The sequence below is a fragment of the Sapajus apella genome, unplaced genomic scaffold, assembly GCF_009761245.1.
Source record: "Sapajus apella isolate SASKATOON/1434 unplaced genomic scaffold, GSC_monkey_1.0 scaffold121, whole genome shotgun sequence".
Lineage (NCBI taxonomy): Eukaryota > Metazoa > Chordata > Mammalia > Primates > Cebidae > Sapajus > Sapajus apella.
This window is the reverse complement of record NW_022437061.1, coordinates 1,796,185-1,822,940: the sequence shown is the minus strand read 5'-3', so window position 1 is coordinate 1,822,940 and position 26,756 is coordinate 1,796,185. Positions and strand designations below refer to the sequence as shown.

Below are 26,756 nucleotides of genomic sequence, written 5' to 3'. Positions count from 1 at the left end.
GCCTGACCAACATGGAGAAACTCCATCTCTACTAAAAATACAAAATTAGCCAGGTGTGGTGGCGCACGCTTTAATCCCAGCTACATGGGAAACTGAAGCAGGAGAACTTTGAAAAACATATTAATACTACATTTATATAAATAGAAATCGGAGGAGGTTAAGCACCATTTCATATGTACGATGCTTCCTGCATAATTTTATTACACAAAATAAGCTAAATATATCTTCTTTGGACTTCAGGGGACTTAACATCAAAAAGTTAAAGCTGGCAGTGAAATGGTGAGTAAAATGTTTTCTTTTTCAAAACTCATATGAATAGAAGCAGAAAAAGCAAGTGGCTGGATACTTCACCTGTGGAAACATCGGACCAAAATTTTGGCTGATCTTTCTAACATTCAGGTATTAATAACTACTACTAAGTTGCATGTTGTTTCAATTCTTTTTTACCAATATACCAAAAATAATGGTTTTAAGATTTGACTGCATTAGTTAGCATTGTTCCTATTGGAATTTTGAATGGACCTGATAGAGTGTTTATCTTGAGAAAGCCCTCTGGGAACTCTGTATTCAATGCTGCCCCAGCACGACAGCAGCACCCCAGGTTTTTAGGACAGAAACACAATTGTCACATCAAAGGAAGTATTAAGGAATATAATACCAGAGAATCTGGAGGAGGAAAAACGGAAAATGAGGCAGAAGGAAATATAAGCTCATAACAGGAGAATGCCTAACCACACTGGCCATTGCTATGCACAACTGAGCTCTTGACCTCACAAAGGGACTGTTGCGTTTGCTTTCCTACTCTGCAGAAACTCAACTCAAATCAAGAAACTGGAGTTGCTGTGTTTACAGCAGAGTAATAAATCACCCCAACAGCAGGGCATCAGTCTCTGACTTTTCTTCCTCTGCTAGGCTTAAAATTAAAACCTGGAATCTGGATCCATAGGCTCTAAAGCTGAGGAGTCTACCATACCACATCCAGAGCCTCATGTTCACCTGTGAAGAGGTTGGTACTTGTACTGACATTTTTGTCCTCCACATTAAAAGTGATAAATCTTTCCCTTTTTAGTGTAAGTTAGTTGGAATTGTCACTGTTGCTTTAAAAAATTCCCTAAAAAGGAATCCAGAAATAAAATGTGGTCACTATGGGATAAGTAAGGTCACTTATGAAACTGCTTAAGAAGTGAAATCAAAGCTCATAGGTCACTCTTCATTAATTAAACTTTAAGACTAGGGAAACAGCTCTCTTGAAACAACAAGTAAACTGTAGTTTGCAGTTTTTGATAGGAAAAAAGTCATAATCTGAACTCGATATTCTCTGCAGCATATCTAAGCTGTACACATAGTTTTAGTTTGATAAATTCTATTAATATTTTAAATGGTACAAAATCCAAAAGCAAATACTTCCTAAGGAAATGCATCTTAATTCCCTACTTTTTACAAACATGTCATTGGTAAAGTTGCATAGATATTCTCAAGAGTCCATTCTGTAAGTCACCATTAACCACAACTGGCATTGACTCCTTTGCAATAGTGCAGTTTCACCCCAAGCACATAATAGATTCATTTGTCTATTCAACAAGCTCATCTCACCATGTCCCTAAAACCCCAATTCAAACAGTAATTGAAAAACAAACTCAGTGTCCTTGTTGGCTTGTAAGTGACAAGAATGTTACTTGGTAAACTGTACCTTTTGTTCTTTAGTGGGGAGAGAGAGTACTAGGAGAGCACTAAAACATCCTCAGGGTTGCAGGGAGCCCATGCAAGTGGGCTGCAGCATTGATTCCACCATCCAGACCAGGATCAACATCAAGGACAGTCACGGGTACTCAGAGCCCACCAGCACTCCTCCTGCTGGCTGTCATTGTCCTGGGCACATATGATAAGCCAACTGTGGCTTTTATCTTTTCCTTCTAGGCACTGGGAAAACTCAGAAAGCTTCCATATGTAATAACATTGTATTTGGAATTAATCAAAGTGTATCAGCTATGAAATTAAAATGTAAGCAGACATATATAGTATTTAGGTTATGGAGTGTCACATAACTTCCTGTTGAATCAAATAAAAACATCTGTTTAACTTCCTAGAAATAGCTGACTCTAAGAGTCTATAGTTTTCTTAGTAGACATGATAGAAAGAACATTACTAAAAATGGAGTACACATAAAATACCTAATCTTAGGAAAAGTAAGAAAAAGAAAGACAGAAGGCTAATCCTATTAGTGTGTGTGTATATATATATATATATATATATATACACACATACACTCAAACTGCAGTTGGATTAATATATTATATATGTTTATATTAGCATGGACTTGTATAAGTTATTATAAGCTATGAGTCTTTATAACAAAGCTCTGTTAAGTTTATATTCTGTATATATTTTCTGTCAATTACACAGGTACTACCAAAGCGTATCTTCATGTAAACATTCATCTATCAAATATTAATTTATTGATATTAATAATCTTGTTACATACCTGACCCTGGGCAGGATCCTTATCACCTAGAAATCATAGAGATAAGGAGCTTTAGATCTAAGTTAAGATCTTTATGCCAAAAATACACTCCGTTTTCCCACAGAAATTAAAGATTTTTCAGTAAGGGAAAAGGATCAAAAAAAGGGAGGAGAGATGAGAAGGACTAGAAGACAGAAGAGAGGAGAGAAGAAAGAGAGGAGGAGGGAGTTGGAGGGGCTTATGTTATTTTTATTTCTTTCTAATTTGTTACTTCTTTCCTTTTCCTTTTTCTTTTCCTTCCCCTTCTCTTATCCCTTCTCCTTCCCTCCCACCATCCCTCGTTTCTGTTTATTCATGGAAGTAAAATAATTATACTTCAAAAAGAGGAAGAGAAGGACCCAGGTAACCCAGAACAAATCACAGCCAGCAGCCAACACCAACCACCTCCCATCTGAATGAAGCCATTTTTTATTTTTAGTCATTTCAGTTGCTTCTGACTGCACCCACTTAAGTGAGTGTAACAGAAGAACCTCACAGTGACATGCAGGTATATCAGAAATAACAAATCTATTTTAAACCACTAACTTTGAGGCCAACTTATTACACAGCGGAAGAGGATTAACGGTACATGGTAACAATGGAATGTGTTTGCAGGCTCTAGAATAACATTATGTTAGAATTTCTTCAAATGAATGAATATGTTGAGAAACTGTTTAACTGTCATGCATTTGAGATTCAACAGATGATATTTATCAACAGAATTTAAAGTATAATTTCTGAGGCCTGCAAAACTTTGAAATACTTATATGTAATAGCACCCTAGAAGGTATTTCCTTCTCAGCTCCTTCGCCCCCTCACTCTCCTCCCACTTTCAGTCCATGCTTCACCTCTGGGCAGTATACAGTAAAACCTCAATTAACTTGAGTGCCAGAGTAAGGGAATTCACATCTGGACAGTTCCTGTCAACTAACAGTTACGCAGAAAACACATTTGGTTTCAGCACTTATTTATAAAATATTTTGCTGGTTAATATTTTAATTTATTGATTAAGATACTTTAACAAATTTACACAAAATAGTACTATCTCTAAGCATTTGCTGAAGAAATTGCTTTTATGATTGATTTTCAAGTGGTAGTTTAGTTTCTTCATACTTGAAAGTAGGATTTGGGAAATGTGTGTTAAAATGTTCTGTGTGAGGCAGAGAAGTGCTAGCCTATGTCTAAATTTTGAATAGTGGTCCTCCAGTGTCTCTAGATAATTTGTTTTAAAACAGCTAACATAAGATGTACTTTAGGTCTTAGATAACTGGCTTGTTTCCTGAAAGTCTCTGCCATTTATAAGAAGACATAAAGGGAAAACAGATAAAATAACTTACCTCCTGCACCAAACACACATACATTGTGACAATGTAAGATTTAGAAAAAGGCCGTGAATTTCTTTTAAAACCAAAAAAATTGAATTTTTCCTACTTCTAGCATTTATTTAAGTCATATTTTTGTATAAGCTAATTGCTTTCAACTGAATAACTTATTAAAAATATCTTTTAACTATTTTTATACAGTCAGTTTATCACTGTGAGTATAATGTTTCTCATCATGAAAATCGAAGGGAATGATGCAGGTGACAGTAATAGGAGTTAACAGTAGCAGTTGTCATCATTGCAGTAATAGTAGAGTATTATTCATAGTTCATTAATTTGCACAAATTTTTTAGGTCTGACTTTTAAAGAAGAAATAGCTAAAATGACTAAGTCACTCAAAGAAGAGAACTTCATAAAGCCTGGCACATAATTGATGCTTATTCAATATTTTTTTGAGTAAATGAAAATTAGTAAAAAGTTTTTTGATATTAAAGGCTGACCAATAGGCTTACAAAATTTTGATGACTCAAAAATTTTTTTACTACTTCCTCATGAACCTTGCTGACGATGTGTCTTTTGTGACAAGCCACATTTGCTGATTAAGGCAATGACTCAGTGATGCTGTGCTCCAAGCCTACCTCTTTCCTACTGTCAATGCACTCACAAACATCATTACTTCAGGAGACTTTTCCTGTAGTTTCCTCAAAAGGATCAGGAACTTTTGGGAAATCTTACTAATGAACAAGGGAAGAAAGACGGATAGGGTTGGTATGGAAAGAAAAGAAGTGTCCACTAAAGTCAATAAATATTCTCAACAATATGTTCAGGATGTTGAACAGAAATTGAAGATACAATGAATAATGATAAAAACCTTTATATCTTGCTCTGGAAATGGCTTTGATCTTACGTTTTAATGAAAATGTATCTTACTTGAGAATTCACAATATCGCAGTCTCCATAACAAGGAAACGCTGTGAAGTCATCCTGCAGGAGGAGCTAGAAAGAAGCCTGCTCTCCTCATTCTGTGTCCTGCTACCTTCTCTCTGCAATTGACTCCACATCTCAGCTCTCAGAAGAACCCAGACTCTCAGCTTATGCCCTTCTTTTAAGCTTGCTTAAGACTAGAAATTCTGTGTTGAGATGGAAAGAAAAATTATTTTAGTTTAATGTTTTCTACTGCTAAACTATAGTTTATGAGAAACAATTAAGTAGGGTGGAAAAAATAAGAAATACATTTATCTACTGAAATTATTTCCGTTGAGGCATAAACAATTTTGGAAAAGTTTACGGAAAGCCACCTGGGAATATAGACTTGGAAAGACACATCAACACAGTTAGGGGTGTTCTAGAGTCTTTCAAAAGTTAAAAGGCTTTCTGGGAAAGTTTAGAAGAAGAGAGGAAGACACCTCATACCAGAGTTGTCCTTTTTTACCTTGGAGGATAAAATAAAGGAGTTAGAATCATTAGATTATCACATACAGGCTAAATGTCTATGTGCAAAACAATCAGTAAAATTTCTTGTTTTAGCACAAGTTAGGACAAATAATCATTGTGCTATTCAGTGTCATCAGGTTCTACATTAATCAGTACATTAAAAATTTGAGGAACTCATAATAAGATGGTTTATTCAGAGATAGAGTGTCACCATCAAGTCACCAAACCTTCCCAAGGGGAGTTAATTTGGAAGTCTGCTTACTTCTAATGTAAACTGTAAAATGTAACCTGTAGGATGACACACTTAAATACAGAACTTCAGTAGGCATCTTGAAAAATTGTTCAACAATAGGAAAAATTGGCTTGCAAACTAAAAAAAAAGAAAAAGAGAGAATGAGTTTTGTTTGTAGTTTCTTGATAAAATTACAAAGTTTATTTCAAAGGCAGAAACAGTTCAATAAGGTAAAATCCAAAATAAGCCTTTGATGGTAATTGGCTATTATTTTATCCATCAGCTGTCTTTGGCACTAGAAATGAAAGAGAACTCTCTCTTTCAAGGGCCATATATTTGTGGTTTCAGGTGCCCCTAAAGTGTGTATAGAAGTCTATAAACTAAGCCTATAAACTGCATTGTAGGAAAGACTGCATATTGTTACATAGTCATGCAAAGGAAATACATGTAGTGTTTTAGTCTAGTTCTCACCTTCCTACATAGAGTTCTTATACATGTGTAAGGGAGATAGGTATTAAGAAAGGGAGATTAGGAATGTGAAGTGATGCATAACATGCAACTTAGTAGGGATTTTGACCTGTCTGGTCTTTCTCTGGGTTGGGTACAGCTCGACAGACTTGTATGTCTATATCACCACATACTCTCACATACCCCTTCCCTACCTCTTTTGCCTTACTGACTTCAAGGGAGAGCATATAAATGACATCTACAGGGCATGAAAAGCCACTTAGCGGCAGACTTGTAGGCAGCAACTCACCCTCAAGTGGAAGTCTTCAGGCTCTGAAAACATCTTTAACTTAGGCTTCTGCACCATAAGCCTCAGACTCAATGCCACCTCCTCCTGTAACAGTGCCAGACCACTTCATCCCCTGCAGGTACTGCTGCTGACTCTCTGGCTTCCTCCACCAATGGACAAACTAAGAGAAACTTTGGGAAAGGGAAATGTCCCTGCACCTGTTGCTGCTTCTGCTATACCTGTGTCTGGGAGAAGACTAGCTTGGTGGCCCTGCGGCTGGAGATTGCCATTATACCAACAACTCCAGGTAGAGGAGGCACACAGAGGGGCACTTCCCATGTGCTGGGCATTCTGTTGTGCACTTCACTAAAGCTTTACAGACCATATTCACGACGGCTTTATGAGAGAGGTGCAATTACTCTCAATTTACAATGAAGAGAACTGAGAAAAATATTCACGACCATTAATTGATCACTTTTAACCCCAGCTGAAAGACTAGACAGTGACTTGTACGCTGAACTATGCTGCACGTGTGTGAAGTCAACCTCGGCACTTCATCCCAGAAACATCCACAATTTGGAGTTGTTTTCAGCAGGACCCCATTTAATGTAAACCACTGCTTCTGTGTGATTGCCTCATCAGGGAAGCCCTCTACCTCCATCCCTATCTGCACTTGATTTCTCCAGTCTCACAGATCTGTTCTGATAGTCAGGCCAGCACACTCACAGATAATTCTGTTCTCTCTTGCAGAGCCACACTGAAGGATGGGACGAAAATCTGCCTGGTCCCAGATGCTCCCAGAATAATAATAAAAAAATGTGTACAGAAAATGTTGGAAGGTGATGAATCAGCTGGTTAATTGGTTAACTTTCTGCTAAAGCTTTCTACTGGAAGGGGAGGATTTTGAATCCTTGACTTCTCGAATGCTTATTTACCCAGGATACCTATTCTTACTGTATTAAAATGTTGATCTACTTTCCATTCTGTTTCAAAAATCACACTTTTTTTCCTGAGAATGCTGTATAAAAGATAACAGAAATAAGATGAAAATAAGCAAACCAGGCTTCAATATATATGTTGTATGCCCAATCCTTGGCTAAATATTGTAGTGAACTTTCCCTTTCATATTTGCAAATTTCTATTCAAACATATCTTTGTTGATTTTTCCACTCTGCTCTACTGATAGACTAGACATGCTAATGATAATGAACAGATTTTATACTGGTTAATGATATTAGTAATCAAACCGAGCCCAGCATAAAATACTTGCTCAAAAAATTTTAGTTAGTATGTTCAGGAACTTAATAGGGTATTTTAGTGTCTTAGTACCAGTAGGTCTTGTTTAAAACATTCTCTGAATATTTATCCTGCTGTTTGTTTAACCTTAAAACCCAAAAAATAATAAAGGTGTAGAATGTAAGCCTTAAAACTGTGCTTTCTTACTTTAAAGTATATACATTTACCACTGGTAGAATACAAAACATGATAGAAATGAATTAATGTATCCTATTAAAAATCCTGTGATATTTTCTGAAGCAAGCAAGAAAGAAAAAAATTCTTGAGGTTAAATGTTTTACCCTGGCATGTTTGTATATATAAGCATTTAGTTAATATCTACATGGTTACAATTCTAGCATTAGTATTGACCTTGCAAGCAAGTACAATGTAGAACTTAAAATTTAGTAGACTACTAATTCTTTTTTAATCAACAAAATTTCCATTCATTTCTTAACCCCTAAAATTTATATCCACAAAATTTTCATTAACAAAATTAATTTTGTCACTACAAAATTATTAACATAAAAACAAAAACTTCTATTGATTTGTTGTTACATATTATTAATTTTAACAGAATTGCTATGGAAAAAAGCTTTACATTTCCCCTTCTTGTGTTGTTTTACAATCTGGTACTTTACAATATGGCCAACAAAAGTCACTGAGTTACGATCTGTGCCAGTCTTTATATAGTGTGGTAATAGCTCAAACTTATTAATCACTTTTAATATGCCAGACATATAAAGTGTTCTGCATGCAGGAATAAACAGTTTTTACAAGATAGCTATGATCTGGCTAAAAGCACATCTTCTGGAGTCAGAATAATGGGGTAATCTGGCTCCACCACTTTCGAGCTCTGCAAGCTATTGGGTTGGATACTGGATGATCAAAAATGCAGTCATGCATTACTTAATAATAGGAACACATTTTGAGAAATGCCTCATTAGGCGATTTTGTCATTGTTTGAGCATCATAGTATGTACTTACATAAACCTATATGGTATAGCCTACTGCACACCTCGTGTAGTGTAGAGGACATCACAGATAAAACTAATGATGTCTACTTCCAAAGAAATCACACAGACTATGGTACTCCATGTGCCAGAATCAAAGCCAAAGTACCTGACACACCAAACATCATAAATATATCTTCAGGAAAACGTCCTCGCTTACTAAAGAAAATTCAAAAATAGAAAAAAGTTCCTGTTAAACCAAATATCCAGAAATCAATATAGGGATATAGGAAACATAAAAAAGCAAGAAAATACAACACCTCAAAAGGAAAACATTAATGCTCCAGCAATAGATCTTAATCATAAAGAATTTTTCAAAGTTCCAAATAAGGAAATCAAAATATTGATTTTAATGGCTACTCAGTGATATTTTAGAGAATTCTGAAAGATAACACAAAAAAATTTTTTAAATTCAGGATACAAATGATAAATTTACAGAAGAGATAGATATTTTTAATACAAACCAAATTAAAAGTCTGGAACTTAAGAATTCATTAAGGAAAATACAAAATACTTTCAAAAGTGTTAACAATAACTCAAGCAGAAGAAAAAATCTTAAAATTTGAAGACAGGTCTTTAGATATAATTCAGTTAGATAAAAATAAAGAAAAAAATTATAGTAAAGAAAGAGCAAAGGCTTTGTGACATTTGTGACAATAGAAAATGAATGGATATATAAATTATCAGTATCGTTGAGGGTGAAGAAACAAAGAAAAGATTAGAAGATCTATATAATGAAAAAATAGATGAAAACTTCCAAATCTAGCAAGAAATTTAGACATTCAGATTCAGGTGGTTCAATTTACCCAAACAGATACAATGCAAAAAGATATTCCCTATGACTGTCTAAAGTCAAAGTTAAGAACAAATTCTAGAAAGAGCAAAAGAAATGTGTTTAGTTACCCATAAAGAAAACCCCATCAGACTTACAGTGGATTTCTCAACATAATACTTTCATATCAGAAGAGAATGGGAAGATTATATTCAAAGTGTTGAAAGAAAAAATCTTCCACCCAAGAATACTACATCTAGCAAAATTAACCTTACTAAATGAAGATGAGACGAAGTCATTCACAGAGAAACAAATGCTGAAGGAATTCATTATCACTAGATTAGCTCTGCAAGAAATACTCAAGGGAATTCTAAACCTAGAAGTGAAAGGATGACATGTACCATCATGAAAACACACTAAACTGTAAAGTCACTGGTGAAGCAATTGTACCTAAGAGGAAGGGAAAGGATGTAAATGATTATGCTACAGAAATCCACCAATCCAGGAGAGAAAACTATAAGACAAAAAGAAGGGAACAAAGAATATATAAAACAAGCAAAAAAAAGTTAAGAATATGACAGTACCATAGCCTCATATATCAATAACAGCCTTGAACACAAATCATTAAATTCTGCTATTAAAATACATAGAATGGCAGAATAAATTTAAAAAACATGATCCAGCTATATACTGCTTACATGCCCACCTTGCCAGTAAAGACACATATAGACGGAATGTAGAGAGATAGAAAAGCATATTGCATGCAAGTGGAAACCGAAATCAAGCAGGAGTAGCTATACTTACATTATATAATAGACACTTTAAGTTAAGAACAGTAAAAAAGACAAATAAGATTATTATACAATGATAAAGGGATCAATCCAGTAAGAGAATGTAACAATTCTTACTATATATGCATCAAATACTGGAGCACTGAGATATAAAAAGCAAATATCACTAGATCAAAACAAAGAAAGACAGCATTACAATAAAGTGGGGGATGTCAACACCCTTTCCTAGCATTAAACAGATCATCTAGATGAAAATAAACAAGAAAACATTGCTTTCAAATCGGACTTTAGACCAAATAGACCTAAGAGACATTTATGGAACATTTTATCCAATAACAGCAGAATGTACCTTCTATCAGCACATACACTATTATCTAGAATAGAATATATGCTAGACCACAAAACAAGTCTCAGCAAATTTAAAAAAATTAAAATCATATGAAGAATGTTCTCAAATCAAAATGAACTAAAATGAAAAATCAATACCAAGAGAAATGCTGGAAATAATAGGAAAACATGATAATTAAAGAACATGCAATCCGTATCGAAATACTGATGTCATTATTCACAGAATTTAAAAAATTACTAAAACTTATATGGATTGAAAAAAGAACCCACATGTCCTAAGAAATCCTGAGCAAAAGAACAAAGTAGTAGGCATCACATTATCATACTTCAAAATATATTACCAGGCTGTAGTAACCAAAACAGCATGGCATTGCTATAAAAATAGACACATGGACCAATGGAATAGAATAAGGAAGCCAGAAATGAAGCCACATATTTACAGCTTATTGATCTTTGACAAAGCTGACAAAAACATACATTTAGGAGAGGATACTCTATTCAATAAATAGTGTTAGGAGAATCGGATAGCCACATGCAGAAAAATGAAACTGGACCCCTATCTCTTACCATATACAAAAAGCTACACAAAATGAATTAAAGACTTAAATATAAAAGCTGAAACTATAAAAATACTAGAAGAAACCTAGGGAAGACTCTACCGTACATTGGTTTAGGCAAATAATATATGACTAAGACTCAAAAGCACAGGCAACAAAAATAAAAATAAACAAATTGCAAAAAAGACAGATGTTGGTGAGGATGCAGAGAAAAGAGAACTTTTACGCACTGTTCTTGGGAATGTAAACTAGTACAGTCACTATGGAAATTTCTCACAAAACTAAAAATAGGGTTACCATTTAATCTAGCAACCTCACTTCTGTGTATTTACCAAAAGAAAAAATAATATATCAAATGGATACCAGCACTTAAATATTTTTGCAGGAATATTGACAACAGCAAAGATGTAGAATCAACCTAATTGTTCACAAATGGAAGAATGGATAAAGAAAATATGTATATGTAAACACTGGAATCCCATTCAGCTGTAAAAAGCATGAAATTATGTCATTTACAACAACATGGGTGGAATGTGAGGTCATTGTCTTGAGTGAAATGAACCAGACACTAAAAAATAAATATCACATGTTCTCACTTAAATGTGGAAGCTAACAATTTGAACACATGGAGGAAGAGAGAGGAAAACTAGATAAGAGAGACTGAGAAGGGTAATAAGGAGGGAGAGGAGAGGATGAAGAAAAGTGGGTTAAAGGGTATAAATGTGCAGTAGGATAAATGGAATAAATTCAATGTTTGATAGCAGCATAGGATGACTGTACTTAATAAAAATGTGTTGTATTCTGGTGACGGACACTCTGAATACCCTGATGTGATCACTATGCATTACATATGTGTACCAAATTTCTCATGCAATCCATAAACTTACACGAATTTAGAAACCCGCAATGTTTGTCAACCAGTGTGCCTATAAGATTATAAAACATACAGGGCCTGTGGTGATGAAGAGCCTGTTCTAACTGTCTTTTTAGTAAAGAAAACAAAAAAATAAATAAATACATTTTGGATATAATTGTGCCAAATATTGATTTCTTCACTGAGCCAGACACAACATGGGGATTATATCTTTATCCAGTGTCTGTGGTGAGACGCAATCAAATCTGAAAGTAGAGCGGACAACAAGCAGAGTTGGAAAAAAATCAGTTTTACTTATCAGCTATGTTGGAGAATCAGTCTTCTTTTTTCAACCTAGGAATGACTATAGAAACTATTAGGAAACAAGGCATAAAGAAATTTGCACTTACGTTCATCAGAATACCTATTAAGTTGCAGTGTGATTATCCATTTATCTGTTTTTCTCTACTTTAGAACAGGGAATAAGGGTCAAGCCTTTTTCACTTCTTCATTCCAGATCTCAGAAAGAAAAATGCCTGGTAGAGTACGTGCTAAATAAATGTTGTTGAATATTTGCTACATAAAGAGGAATAATACTGCAGTTAGTGCTGTGATGTAATGGTGCAGGTGGGTACTGAGGATAAGGCATCCAGCTAACAGAAATTTGGTTGAACATTAAAGACACCATTTTCCCAACTCCTAACCTTTCTAGGCTCAGAGGTCTTGCCAAGTTAGTCATAGACATTACAACAGCCTTATGCCGTTTTTCCTGTCAGTGACTTTTTTTTTTTCTTTTTGAGATGGAGTCCTGCTCCCGTCATGCAGGCTGGAGTGCAGTGACTTGATCTTGGCTCACTGCAACCTTTGCCTTTCGAGTTCAAGGGACTTATCTGCCTCAGGCTTCCGAGTATATGGGATTGCAGGCATGTTTCACCACGCCTGGCTAATTTTATTTTTAGTAAAGATGGGGTTTCACCATGTCGGCCAGGCTGATCTTGAACTCCTGACCTCAGGTGATCCACCCACCTTGGCCTCTGGAAGTGCTAGGATTACAGGCACTGCACCCAGCCTGATGTTTTAATTAGACTCACAAATGTAACTATTAGGGATCCTGTTAAGGGTCTGTCCATCCACATGCTCCACATTGATGCTAATAAGAGCAAATTAAACATTATTTGACATTTACTTCTATGTATAACATACAGCTAGTAAATGACACACAATCAAGCTCTTGTTTTCCATTTGCAAGATAATTTCCACCATATCTAATTAGATCCCATATTTTTTTGTGTCTTTAACTACTTCAAAAACGTCAATCAATGAATTAGCTCAGTCACATACCAGTAGAGCAACTCTGAAATCAGTATTGTATAAAAGTCCCTACTGAATATATGGACAGAACCCAAAAAGAAAAAATCAAAACAAAAATATTTCTGACTAAAACATGGAACAATAATGAACATTAAAAAATACTATGGATAGGAAGCTTAAGATCAATTTTTTATGATGATTCAAATTTTTCTTGGATCAAATCTGTTTTTTTTTTAATGCCGTGCATACTATTTTCACTTGTGGTTTATACATTCATATTCTAACTTCCTAAATTTTGTTTCCAGAATATTAAAGTCATAATGATGTTTTAATCTTCAAAACAAATTTCTTATGTAATTATTTCCAAGGGAAGTTGTCTCACTTCCTTATTCTTCTGCAATTTTGGCAATCTTATATATATTTTTTTCATAATATATGATCATGATGTCATTTATTTAGTGAATCCAACTTCAAGAAAGTTTAGGAAACAATCTTAATAAAATGACGAGGCAAAATTATTTATAAAAACACTTTTAAATACAAATAATTGCCCATTATTTCACTTCCCCGACCCAAGAAAACAGACCAAAGCTAAAATATTTAATTATTCTGTGTCAACTGAATGATTTTAAGCATTTGTACACTGATCATATCACGAGATGATCATGCCAGGAAGAGAAAAATAAATGATCTAGCATTGCAGAAGAAAGTAGACAGATTAAATAAAGAATTTTACATTAGACGTTGGATTTGATCCAACTTTATCTCTTCTACTAAATCGATCACTGTGCCTTATATGCACAGATTAATTTTAAATGTGCCAGAAGAAAGAGAAACTTCCAGACAAGCAGTCTCTGGGAGGCTGAATAGAGAGGCTGACCATGAATCCAGCACCCACTATACCCTTGGACTGTGGATGTGGACTGATTGAGGAATCTAATGTCATGTTCACACAACTTCATTCTCCCCTCAGAGCCAGAGTCCTTACATTGGATGAAATGATCATAGGGAAAGCGGGATAGCAGTTGTGAGGAAGAAGTTCCTAAGTCAGCTTGGGACAGAGCAGGGCCACCCTCCCTATTCCTGCCTACTATGAGCATGGTCATTTCTCAGGATGGAGCAGTGCCTCAGTTTAGGCTCCTCCAAAATGCAGAGTCTGAATCATGGGCCTGTCATGCAGGTAATTTATTTGAGGAAATATTGCCAATGCAGAGAACTGGAAAACTGGGAAGAATAACACAGGAAAAGAGGATGTGGACAACTGGAGTTCAATCCTACTGGAGACCATCTGAGAAATGGTGTAGAATTTCTACCCAAAACATGCAAAAGTGGAAAACATTTACCCCTTGACTCCAGTTCCTCCTGTGAAAGGGATGTTTCCTGGCAGCAACAGAGAAACACTGGGCCAGAAGTGAAAGATATCTGATTCGGCTGAGGCAAGGAGTTTCCAGGTGACATCTGCAGGCAGCTAGTGCTGTAGCAGTGACTGGAAAACAGGTGGCCTAGGAGATGTAAACCCCCAGATGTGAATGTCTCCCAGTTCTGTGAGGTTCCATGATTACAGGGCAAATGGAATTTAGCCACCAAATCTTCCATTTTTAAAGATTCTTCTATTTCTTTAAGAATTGTGCTTGAATAAGTTTAAAGACTGCATAAAATCCTGGCGTTCAACTCTTGAAATGAAATTAGGCTTGGAGAAACACTTGTTCTAACAAGACAATAAATTTATTTTTGTAGTCAACAGCATTATAAGCTTTAGCTTATGAAGATCTCATTGATACAAGTGGCATATTAGGGGGAAAAACAACAACAGCAACAACAAAAACCCTCTCCTCTATACTTCATTTACAAAATCAAATGATTTTGATGACATTTTCCTCAGGAGTCAAGTTCCACATAGCCTGAAATGTCCACTGCGTCTTGACATGCTTCATTCGCTTTATTCTCTGGGCACTCTCCTTGTGTTTCTAAAACAGTAGAAAAAGGGACAAAGGTGTCAGGTGAAAAGACTGAAATTCCAGATCAGAAAAAAAGAGCCCTGTTAATGTTTCTAGAGAAAGAGGACCCAACACTGAATACCAGAAAGTTCTATAGTATATGGAATGTGATTTGTGTGTGATCTGGTGTTCAAATGTCATCAGCAGGCAGCTGTTTGTTCCTTCAGTGGGAATGGTGGTGTTTGCCTACTCCCCAGTGTCATTCGCTAAGACAAAAGCAGAAACACTGAGCCTGTGAGCCTGCTGGACCTGGCCCCTCCACAGCTTCAGAGTGATAGCCAGTTTCATATTTCTAGATCCAGTCGGAATCCCTCCCACAGGGAGACGATCTCCAGGGAATTTTGGAAGTTCCAGCATTGTTCAGAGGCAAGAAGGAAGTTATGCAGGATATGAAAGAAGAGGTCATGTTATAGCCAGGGCTTCCACTGACACACCAGATTCAACTTTTGACACTGATAATCTGTTGCTAGCACATGGTAAACGTAAACAAGATATTCTAAGTGTGATTAGAGAATATGCAAAACACGAAACAAGCAGAACATTTTCTCAGAAATCCGAGATGATGGCTGTACTTTCACAACGTTGATGTTAGATGTACATGAAATAGGCTAACCGAAAATGAGAGGGGCAGAGAGGTTCACACAGAGGACAGTCTATATAGACAGAGGACAGCTGAGGGAAAACTAGCCTGTCTCCGGGTCCCCAGCAAATCTGATAACTAAGGAGACAAAGCTCTCTTCCTCTAAAGGAGTCTTTCCTTCCCTGCCCTGGTTCTCAAGGGTTGCCCCAGGTCTTTCCCCCAACAATTACCCTGTACGCTGGGGTCATCAGGCACCTGAGGTCCTCCCAGACAGGCGGTATCTCCAGTGAGGTAGACTTACTGTCCGTCCAGGAATTTGGGGCAGAAAGTGAACATCCCAAAGTCCCGGGACCCACGGGACTTACTCGCGGGTGAGAAGGGGACGCCACCGGTGGTCCCCTCGCTGGCACCCGACTCCACCCGGGGGGCGGGGCCAGTGCTTTCTTCCGGACTCCCGATCGATCAGGACCTCGGGGAATTTCCCTGGCCCGGGGGCTCCGGGATTTCCAGCCCCAAACATGCATAAAAGGGATTCGCAGACCTCGGGGAGCCACAGAGCCCGGGCCGCAGGCACCTCCCCGACAGCTCTCCCGCTCCTCGCACCGCCGCCCGACCCGCCTGCTGAGCCCCATGGCCCGCGCCCCGCTCTCCGCCAACCCCAGCAACCCCCGGCTCCTGCGGGCGGCGCTGCTGCTCCTGCTCCTGGTGGCCGCCGGCCGGCGCGCGGCAGGTGGGTCCTGGCGTCCTGGGGACCCCGGGCGGGACGCGGCTGGGGTGGGCGCCCCCCGCCGACGGCCCCGCTCAATCAGCGAGTCTCCTCTTCCCTAGGAGCGCCCCTGGCCAATGAACTGCGCTGCCAGTGTCTGCAGACCCTGCAGGGAATTCACCCCAAGAACATCCAAAGTGTGGAAGTGAAGCGGCCGGGACCCCACTGCGACCAAACCGAAGTCATGTAAGTCCCGCCCCGCGCTGCCGCTGCCACCGCGCGGTCCCAGACCCTCCCGCTGCCCCAACCCTGTCCCCAGCCCGACCTCCTGCCTCACGGATTCCCTTCTCTCTGCAGAGCCACACTCAAGAATGGGCAGAAGGCTTGTCTGAACCCCGCATCCCCCATGGCTAAGAAAATCATCGAAAAGATTCTTAACAGGTGAGTTATGGTTTCCATGCCACAGGCGACTAGAGCCGTTGGTCAGAAAAACTGGCATCTGGCCCCGAAATAGTAAATCAGGAAAACGCAAGGGTTAGCTGAAGGACTGAAAAAAAGATTATTTTCACAAAGTTGCCATGAAGGTTATTAACCTGCTCTGGTGCCTGAGGATATTTCAGTATTTCCGTGTCCTCCTAACTCCTACTGAAATAAGCGAGGATAAATGTGCGTTTCTGAAATACTAAGTAGATTTGATAACAATGCTAAAAGGCCTCCTGCCTGTTTTGGGACGATGTTTACCTCTGTCCCTAACGGGCTTCAGACCTGAAAAATGCAATGTCTGGTTTGGGCACTTTGGGCCTTTAAGTCTTCTTGGTGAAGAGCAGGGACTTTGCAATGACAACCCCAATGAGTTCAAGGCTAGGATGCCTGTCAACATTATTTAATCTCTTTGAACTTTAGCAAAATAAGGTAGATAATTGTAGTTATTTCACAGGGTTGTGTGCAACTTAAAGGAGATCATGAATGGACATTTCTAACCCAATGTGACAATCAGTGAGCTTTATGTTTTGGCTCTTTCAAACCAATAATCTAGTTGAGTCCACAGCCCCCTCTTTCTTGAAAAAAAAATATTCAGGAGTACAATTTTTCTGCTATAGAGGGCAGTGGGTACAGCTAGACCTTCCCTGAGTGGAGGGCTGGGCAAGAGTAAGTAGGGGGACATCGCTCCAAGCAAGCTTCAGCCACCGGAGTGACAGAAGAGCCTTCCTTAGCACCTGCAACAGTAACCCTTTTCTCATCACAGGGAGACCACCAACTGACGGGAGTGAAGTAAGAAGCTCATCAGCTCATCATTGGCATTTCCTGCAGGGTGGTCCCTGCCCTATGAGAGCTGAAAATGAAAAGAGAACAGCGGCTTTCTTGGGACACCTGGAAAGGACTTAATGTGTTTGACTATTTCTTGGGAGAGCTCTACTTATTTATGTATTTATTTATTTTTGAAAGTTTGTATTTTAATATTTTACATGTTGTTATTTAAAGATGTGAGTGTGTTTCATCAAATATAGCTCAATCCTGATTATTTAATTGGAATATGATGGGTTTTAAATGTCTCATTAAACTAACATTTAGTGGGAAACCATTACCATTACGTGTGAGCCAACTTGATAAATGATAGGGTAGGGAATTGGGGGGGTGGTTGGAATGCAAGCAATTAGTGAGGTCACTGTTAGGGTAAGGAATGTATGTGCCAATCTACTTTTTATACTTTTTTGTTTTTTAAAAAAATGAATGTCCGTTGTTATTTATTGAAATTATCTCACATCACGTGTTCAACATTTTTATGCTGAAGTTTCCCTTGGATATTTTATGTCTTGTGTGTAGGGCATAATGCCTTGTTTAATGTCCATTCTGCAATGCTTCTCTTTGCCTTGCAACAGAGAAGTTACCATTACTGTTACATTTTTACAAATGATATGATAATAAAAGTTTTATGAAAAAAATGCTTATGTAGTTTTTAAAAAAAATTCTTCTTGATCTTTAGTTCCTCCCAGGTGCCCAAGGTGTTATACTGTGAGACTGCAGGTTTTTTCTAAATCTGTGCCTGCTTCTAGCTAGCACTTCCCTTATATTTCTCTTACTCAGAAAGGAATATCTGATGCTTCCGGACAGTGCACACTATCCCCCAAGCACCTTGATAATTCTAATTTTGAATAAAACATAGCTGTTTTTCACACTGACTAATTTGTTATTCAAAATTAGTTCTTTACAAAATTTGAATGTTACTGATACTTTAACATGGGCCTTTGCTAGATGCTTTTGGTAAGCAGTTTTTCCAAACACTTAGGCAATTCTTTCCCATTTAATGAGATTGGGAGCAAAAGTTAGAAAAGTTTATTCTGCCTTAGAACTAAAAATAAAACCTGTGATATTTAAAAAATGACCTATGGAGATACTGTAAAGTAAAATATATGACAAAAATAGCACAAAAGGCAGGTTGGGAGATAAATGGGTTTAGACTATAACATGTCTCTTCAATTGTTAGAGAAAGTATTAAGAAAAAATTGTAGCAAGAACAAATATTGCATGGGGCAACAACTAAAAGGAAAATGCAAAATTTTGGACTAAATCTGAAAAGGAGATAAAATGGTATAATAGCAAATAGGCAAATAATACAAAAGAAGGCAGAAATGAAGGAATAAACCAACACATGAATCAAGGGTAGAAGGGATAAATCTTTACAGTAGAATTGCTAATAATATGAGTATAGTTTCTTCCTTCCTAAAGTTGAAGCTTACTTCCCCTCTCCATGTGAGTGTGGCTAGACTTAGTCGCTGGCTTCCAAAGAAAAGACTAAGAAAAAGGAAAAACCATTATAGTGGAGAAATGTGGCAGACAATCTTAACCAAGTGATCAAGCATAAGAGGTTCCCTACCTTAACGACCTTGTAGTTTATACAGTAATTTGTTTTCTGGTTTTTTTTTTTTTTTTTTTTGGATTGAGTCTTGCTCTGCTGCCCAGGCTAGAGTGCAGTGGCATGATCTCCGCTCCTTGTGACTTCTGCCTCCCTGGCGATTCTCCTGCCTCAGCCTCCTGAGTAGCTGGGATTGCAGGTGCACGCCACACTTGCCTGTTTCTTGTGTTTTTGGTGGAGACTCGGTTTAGCCATGTTGGTCAGGCTGGTTTCGAGCTACTGACCTTGTGATCCGCCTGCCTCAGCCTCTCAGGATGCTGGGAGTGCAAGTGTGAGGCACTGCACTGGCATTTTTTTTTTTCATCTTTTAATTTTTTTCTAGAAGTGATTCATAATTACTACGAATTTATAAGGAGTCAGAGCTTTGCTTCAGAATGATTATTTGCATTCAAGGGTTATGTAAAAAACCTGATAGTTTGTTGGAATTCAGCCTACTCCCTACCTGGGGGAACCAGTAAAGTTGAGAATTTTTGTTTCTTTCTTAGAGATTGACTGCTTGGAGCCATATGAATGCTCCAGGGGGTCAACCTCTGGGAAAGAAAAGGAAATTCAATTTAAGGTCAAAATACCTCAATATAAGGTCTTTTAAAACCCAAGTGATAACCACTGCTAGAAAATAATAACAACAGCAATTGCCAGCATTTCTATGGCAGTGAGTACTATTCTAAGCGTTTTATATATATTGATTTATTTAATTTTCCTAATGACCTTATGAGGAGATACTATTATTATCCCCAAAACAAACAAACAAAAAAACTGGTGATAACCAGTTACGTCATGTGAATATTACGCACCCCCTGATATAATGTGATGGAAAGACGCTTCCACTCCATTTATATTCTTCCAGAAAATCCATAACCTTTGTATAAACATAACAAGGACATCATAAAAACCTAAACTGAGGGACATTTTACAAAACTCCTCATAAGTACTCTTCAGCATTGTCAAGGTCATACAAAACAAGATAAAACCAAGTTATTGTCACAGATTAGAGGAGATAAAAGAGATATGAGGACTAAATACAATGTGGTAAGTTGAACTGGATCCTAGGCTAGAAAAAAAAATCATTGGAAAATTGACGAAATCTGAATAAAAACAAGAGTTTAGTTAGCAGCAATGTACCAATGTCAATTTCTTAGTTTTAACAAATGTACTACAATTGCATAAGATGTCAGCATTAGGGGACACTGAGCCAAAGGTCAGATATAGAAACTATCTGTACCCACACAAATTTGTTGTGAATCTAAAATTATTCAAATTTAAAAGTTTATTTTTCAAAAGAAATATAATAGCAAGATAGACTTAGATACAACTATATTAAGAATTACAGTAAATTTAAACAGAATAAACACTCCAGCAAAAAGTCAAAGATTATCAGACTACATAAATATGACATGCTTATGCTTCTTGAAAGAGATATACCTTAAATTATGTCTGGATAGGAGGAATAAGTTCTAGTGTTATATACCACCACTGTAGGGTGACTATAGTTAAAAGTAATATATAGTTTCAAACAGCTAAAAGGATATCAAATGTTCCCACACAAAGAAATGGTAAGTATTTGAAATTATGGATATGCTAATTACCCTGATCTGATCACTATACATTATATATATTGAAACATTACTATGTATCTCATCAATATGTACAGTAATTATGTGTCAATTTTTATAATTAAACATAAAACATTTATAAATAAAATAAAAGTAAAAAATTCAGCACCAGGTAGCTTGAAATTAAAAGAATTAATAGTGTTATATCATGTAAAAATGGGCTGACATTGATATGTTAATATATTGAAAGCTGACATGTATATATTTATATATTTATTACTGAATATTTATATGCTATTCATATAAATTATTAGTATATTTATTAAGAAGTGATATGCTAATGAAGTCCTAATTACTATATTATGCCTTAAGGAAAGATGTAGTCTTGGAAATAAAGACTGATTAAAAATAAAAAGGGGTCAACTTAACAAGAGACAATATCTTCCTAAGCTCTTATGGACTTAAAAACACATTATTAAAATATATAAACTACTCGTGAAGCTGAGGTGGGAGAATCAATTGAGCCCAGGAGTTTGAGGTTGCAGTGAGCTATGATCATGTCACTGCACTCCAAACTGGGTGACAGAGCAAGACCCTGTCTCTAAAAGAAAAACAAATACACTCATATCCCAAAATGAGGAGATTTAAAAAGAGCAATAGACAGATATATAATCATAGTTACAGATTCTAACAAACTCTTTCAATACTTTATATGTAAATCAGTACAAATTCATTAACAATATAGAAGAGTTAAGCAACATAATCAACCAATTTGGTTTGACTGACATATATTGACAATTTACCCAGCAATTGCTTAAATCACATTTGTCTTTCCAAAGAGAACATAGATGAGTCATAAAGAATGTATTAATACATTTCAAATGTTAAAACATTACAGAGGTCATTTTCTGATCATCAAAGTCTTTTATGATGATTTGTAACTTTCCTAGTTGAACTATTATTCATCCACTTGCGTGATATGTTTGCTGTGATTTATAACTCATCTCTCAACTTCCTACATTGTACTTTCATAATACCAGAGTCATCATGATGTTTTTATGCACAGTATAACCATCTAGCATCACAAAAATATTTCCATAGAGATATTTGCTTATTTTCTGCATTTGTTTTCTGACATACTGTTTTGTAATTTTGGCATTCCTGTAGTTCTTAGATTACATATTTTTTATGATTGACATTAACATAATGTAATTTAATCACTCAATATTTTTCAAGAGAGTTTAAACAACAATCTTAAGGAAAGGTAAATATAAAGTTTATACTAAAAGCAATTTTTTAAGTTTTGAAATGATGTTCACATCTACATATTAAATGATGCTTGGTATTAGCTCAAATAAACTTAAATAATTACAGACTGTTGAAATTATCGAGATGTCATTATTACAGAATTAGAAGACTAGCAGTGTTGCAGAAGGAAGTGTCAAGTTAAGTATCAAAACAAGTTTTCAGGCTTGGAGTTTTGGCTTTATCCACTATCTTTTACAAAACTGATCACAATCCCTTTTGTGTTGTATGCATCTAATAAATATTTTGAATTTAGCATCCATCTTCCCTCATTTCCTACACATACCTTGAATCTGTAGGTTACTCTTGCCTTCCCTTTCTCCCTATGGTAAATAGTCAATAAAGAAATCTGTCCACAAGGGACATGGAAACACCATGAGACACATGTAAAGGCTTCGCAGTGATGGTAACATTCAAACGGACAGACAAGCAGGATCCTACAGGCACACGGCCTCCCATGTAGAGTCCTGATCTCCCCTCCTGCCTCATTTTTTCCCCTCTCCCTGCCCACGGGATGAACTCCACCTACTTGAGTCACTTGCTGCTTCTAGGACTTCCATGCACTTTCCAATATTCATGCCTTTGCTTACTTGGTTGTCTCCTATGGAGCGTTTTCCATCCCTCAGTTGTTTTCCATCTACTTGGAAAACACCCCATCATCCTTTAAAACTCACGTGTATAACCACTTCTTATAGGAAAACCTCTGTAACACCTTTCACAAACCTACTAATTCACCCATAAGAGTTGTATGAGATACCCCCTCCTTGACCCTAATACTTTGTGCATAGTTTGTCATAGTATTTACCAGGCTCTTCTAAAATCTTCTCTTTGTACATTCATCTCCTGTATTGTATTGAGAATTAGAAGGTAGCAGAATCTGTCTTAATTGTCTTTGTATCTGTGGCACCTAATTTCATTCCTATTTTACAATGCTGGGAAAATGATCAATAAAAATGCTGAATCAAGTAAAAAGAGTAATTAAATTCAAGTTGAAATTCCCTTCTGGTTAGAAAGATAACTCAAGCAGTCAGTACAGCCAGTAACAAAAAACAACTCAAACTGGCTTAATGAAAATGGGAATTATTTCATTTCCTTATGAAATATAGTGGTGTTTTACAAATATTGACATATTTATTCATCATAACAACCCTTTGAGATAGAGACTACTGTTTACTTTATTTGACTTCTGAGTAAATGAGATAAATCTTGGTCCTAGAGTTCAAAAATTCTCTTTAATAACCAGGTTCACTGCAGGTCTAGCTGCCTTTCTCTGTGCTGGCTTTATTTTATGCAAAGCACTGGCAAAGCTCCAAGCTTATCTTACCAGCTATTACCCAGCAGGAAGCGAGGGACCGTTTTTCCAGCCATTTTCTGACAAAGTGGTTTCAGGAGATTTTTCTGACTTGGCATGTTAGATCACTTGTCCACCTCTGAGCTATCAGGGTGGCCCAGGGTTGAAAGGAATGGCCAATACTACTTTGGGATGTCAGCTCACTCCTGGAGCTTTAGAGTAGAGATAGGTGGTTCAACCTATCTGAACCACCCAGACTGGAAGGAAGGGAAGATGGTTTCCAAAGGAAAACCAGTATTCTGTTATTAGAACGTAGAAGGGACTCAAACCAGGCAGAGAGGACAAATGTACTAAAGACTGGACGGAGTGGATGATATTTTCACTTGATGAAAGGTTCTGGACTGACCAAGTGGATGCATCCAGAGATTTAAATGCCATCTTCAGACATCTTCATTCTTCTCTTAGAGTCAGAGTCATTATTGTGGTAGTAATTGCAACACAATAGGGTTGACAGTTGCAAGGCATAGTTCCCCAAGGCGAGCATGGTTAGAGCAACACTATACTGCCTGCGTATTCCTACTGTTCTAGTCGTACTTAGGATACAGCAGCAATTCTGGATTTTAAAGACATATTATATAGTGCCAATCAAAGCTGCAGGATACAATAAATGTGTTAGTTCAAAATCCAATTTAGAAACCAACACTTTTATTTTAGTGATGACTCTATTTATTTAAAGCTGAAGTTTCCGTAAGTTTAATGCTGGGGCATATAGGTCTGCCATTCAGTTTATACGATGAATATTTGGCTGGAGGAGGCACTCATTAAAACAAGAATGATCTGGATTATACTGGTAGAACATCAATGCTTTCTTAATTTTCTGATCATTTTAGTGGCACAATAATTCTTGACATTAGTGAAATAAAACACTGTAAGCTTGAGCAATTTCCTATTTTTTAGAAAATATAAATTTGAGCTATTTAACCATGAGAAAAGCAAACATTTAAAAAAATTACTCTTCTGAAGTTCTCAATTACCTATCTCAGAAAACATTTTTTGTTTTTTCAATTGTGTAGTGGTTAAAGCCATACAGTATGGAGCTCAAATTCTGAATTTTGTTAATTGTGAAACCTTGGACAAATTATGTAAATTCCCTGCCCCTTAATTTCCTTGTAAATTGTAACGTGGGGAAAAACCTGCTAACAACTTCCTTGGGTGGTTGAAGGGATTAAGTGCATTTTATATATACGTTAAGGACTTTGAGCACTGCCCGTTTCATCAAAGAGTAATTTATCATAACTATGTTCAATCAGCATCTTGTAAATATGTAAAATGTGTCAGTTACACATTGAACAGAATGTCAAAGAAAGAAGCAAATATCTGCTAACTTTATTTCTTTGGACAACCTTAAAAGAACTTAAATAATCTCTTAATCTTTTCTGTACTTTGTAATTTTTCTCTATTAAGTAGATACGCAGGTATATATCCATAATTAGAAAATTGATGCCATATTTTTTATGTTAAAGGAATTTTTTCCAACCCACTTATTATTTTAAGGAAATCAAGTATTTCCAACTAAGAATCTCAGAAAAAAATAACAAGTTCTCAATTAACACTGAGTTAGTCAAGTATTTTATAAAGGAGATTATCTTTCATTTTTTTTATTGTACTTTAATCTCTGGGTTGCATGTGCTCATCCTGCAGGATTGTTGCATAGGTACTAAAACAAATTAATTTTGTTTTTGTTTTTGCCATAGTACTGTACTGATGTTCAATGTAGCGGGGTGGAGGGGAGATACGTAAAGACAGAAATTTCGTCATTTATAAATCTTTCGTCATAATCAACATGAGGCATCCTTACTTTTCTTCACATTTTGCAGTTAAAATTGCTAAAACTGGGATTAGAAAATAATCCAATAATTATACTAGACACGAAAAAATTCTTTTTAAGAAAAAAAAAGCTAAAACAAAAATTTTGTATTAGAGGGTTTTGTTTAGCCAAACTTCATTTCCACGTACAAGGATTTTTTTCCTCAGGCGAGTTAACTTAGGTAATCTAAAGAAAGTAAATTCTATTATATTTATAAAAGTTGTATGAATATTTAATATGTTTTGGTGTTTTACTTCTTTCGTATGGATGAAAATCAAAGGCAGATCATATGTCATCTACCAGTAACTATTGAGGTGGAAATTCCTCCCCGGTACAGAGTGCAGGCAGAACTATATTTTTATTACTATTAATTGCACCTTATTTAATTGGTTTGTAGATACTGTATTGTTTACAAATTTAGGGTTTGTGACAATTTGATGTTGAACAAGTCTATTGGCGCCATTTTTACAAAAAATGTGTGTTCATTTTGTGTCTCTGTGTCACATTTTGGTAATTCTTGCAGTATTTCAAACTTTTTCATTATTATTATAACTGTTACAATAATCTGTGATCAGTAATCCTTGATGTTACTATTGCAATTATTTTTGGGCTTCATGAACTGAACCCAAATATGACAGTTAATTGACATATGTCATGGCTATTGAAACTGCTGCAATGACTGGCCCTTTACCATCTCTACAGCTCCTTTGGCCTCTCTATTCCTTGAGACACACCAGTGTTAAAATTAGGCCAATTAATAACCTTATAAGGGCTTCCAAATGTTCAAGGAAAAGACAGTGCTGTATATCTCTCACCTTAAACCAAAAGCTAGAAATAATTAAACTTAATGATGAAGGCATATCAAAAACTAGGATAGGTCAAAAGCTAGGCCCCTTGTGCTAGAATCAGGGAAACACAACACCATCAAAAGAACAAAATAAAGCACAAGTACCTGGTTCTAAAATATGGAGATTCATAAATTGTCTGACAAATAATTCTAAATAACCACCTTATACTAGCACAGTGAGTTCCAATAAAACACAGAGAACTAAAAATAATCAGGAAAGCAATATCTGAACAAAATTAGAAGCTCAACAAAGAGAAAGAACCCTGCCCCCCCCTCCTCCCGCCCTGGCAATAAAGAGCCAAATAGAAACCCTGGAGCTGAAGTATGACTAAGTGACAAGTCTCATAGACAGTTTCAACAGCAGACTGTATAAAGCAGAAGAAAGAATCAGTGAACTCAAAAAAAGATCATTTGAAATTACCCAGCCAGAGGAACAATAAACAAACAAAAAAATAAATAAATAATAAGAAGAAAGCCTATGAGATCTATGGGCACTCTCCAGCAACTGAAGCGCTATAAAACAGACACACATGAAAAGTTTTAACAAATTTA

At 36.5% G+C, this 26,756-nt stretch overlaps 1 protein-coding gene and 1 pseudogene across 1 annotated transcript; both read left to right on the top strand.

Annotated features, from left to right (window-relative positions):
* Positions 1–1,760: 1,760 nt before the first annotated feature.
* Positions 1,761–7,624, top strand: LOC116538631 (annotated as a pseudogene).
* An 8,541-nt stretch (positions 7,625–16,165) lies between these two features.
* LOC116538579 (growth-regulated alpha protein-like) lies at positions 16,166–18,370 on the top strand. Its single transcript, XM_032260994.1, has 4 exons — positions 16,166–16,451; positions 16,550–16,673; positions 16,785–16,868; positions 17,674–18,370. Exons 1-4 carry the CDS (start codon positions 16,352–16,354, stop codon positions 17,687–17,689), a joined length of 324 nt encoding a protein of 107 aa, XP_032116885.1. The 5' UTR covers positions 16,166–16,351; the 3' UTR covers positions 17,690–18,370.
* Positions 18,371–26,756: the final 8,386 nt, after the last annotated feature.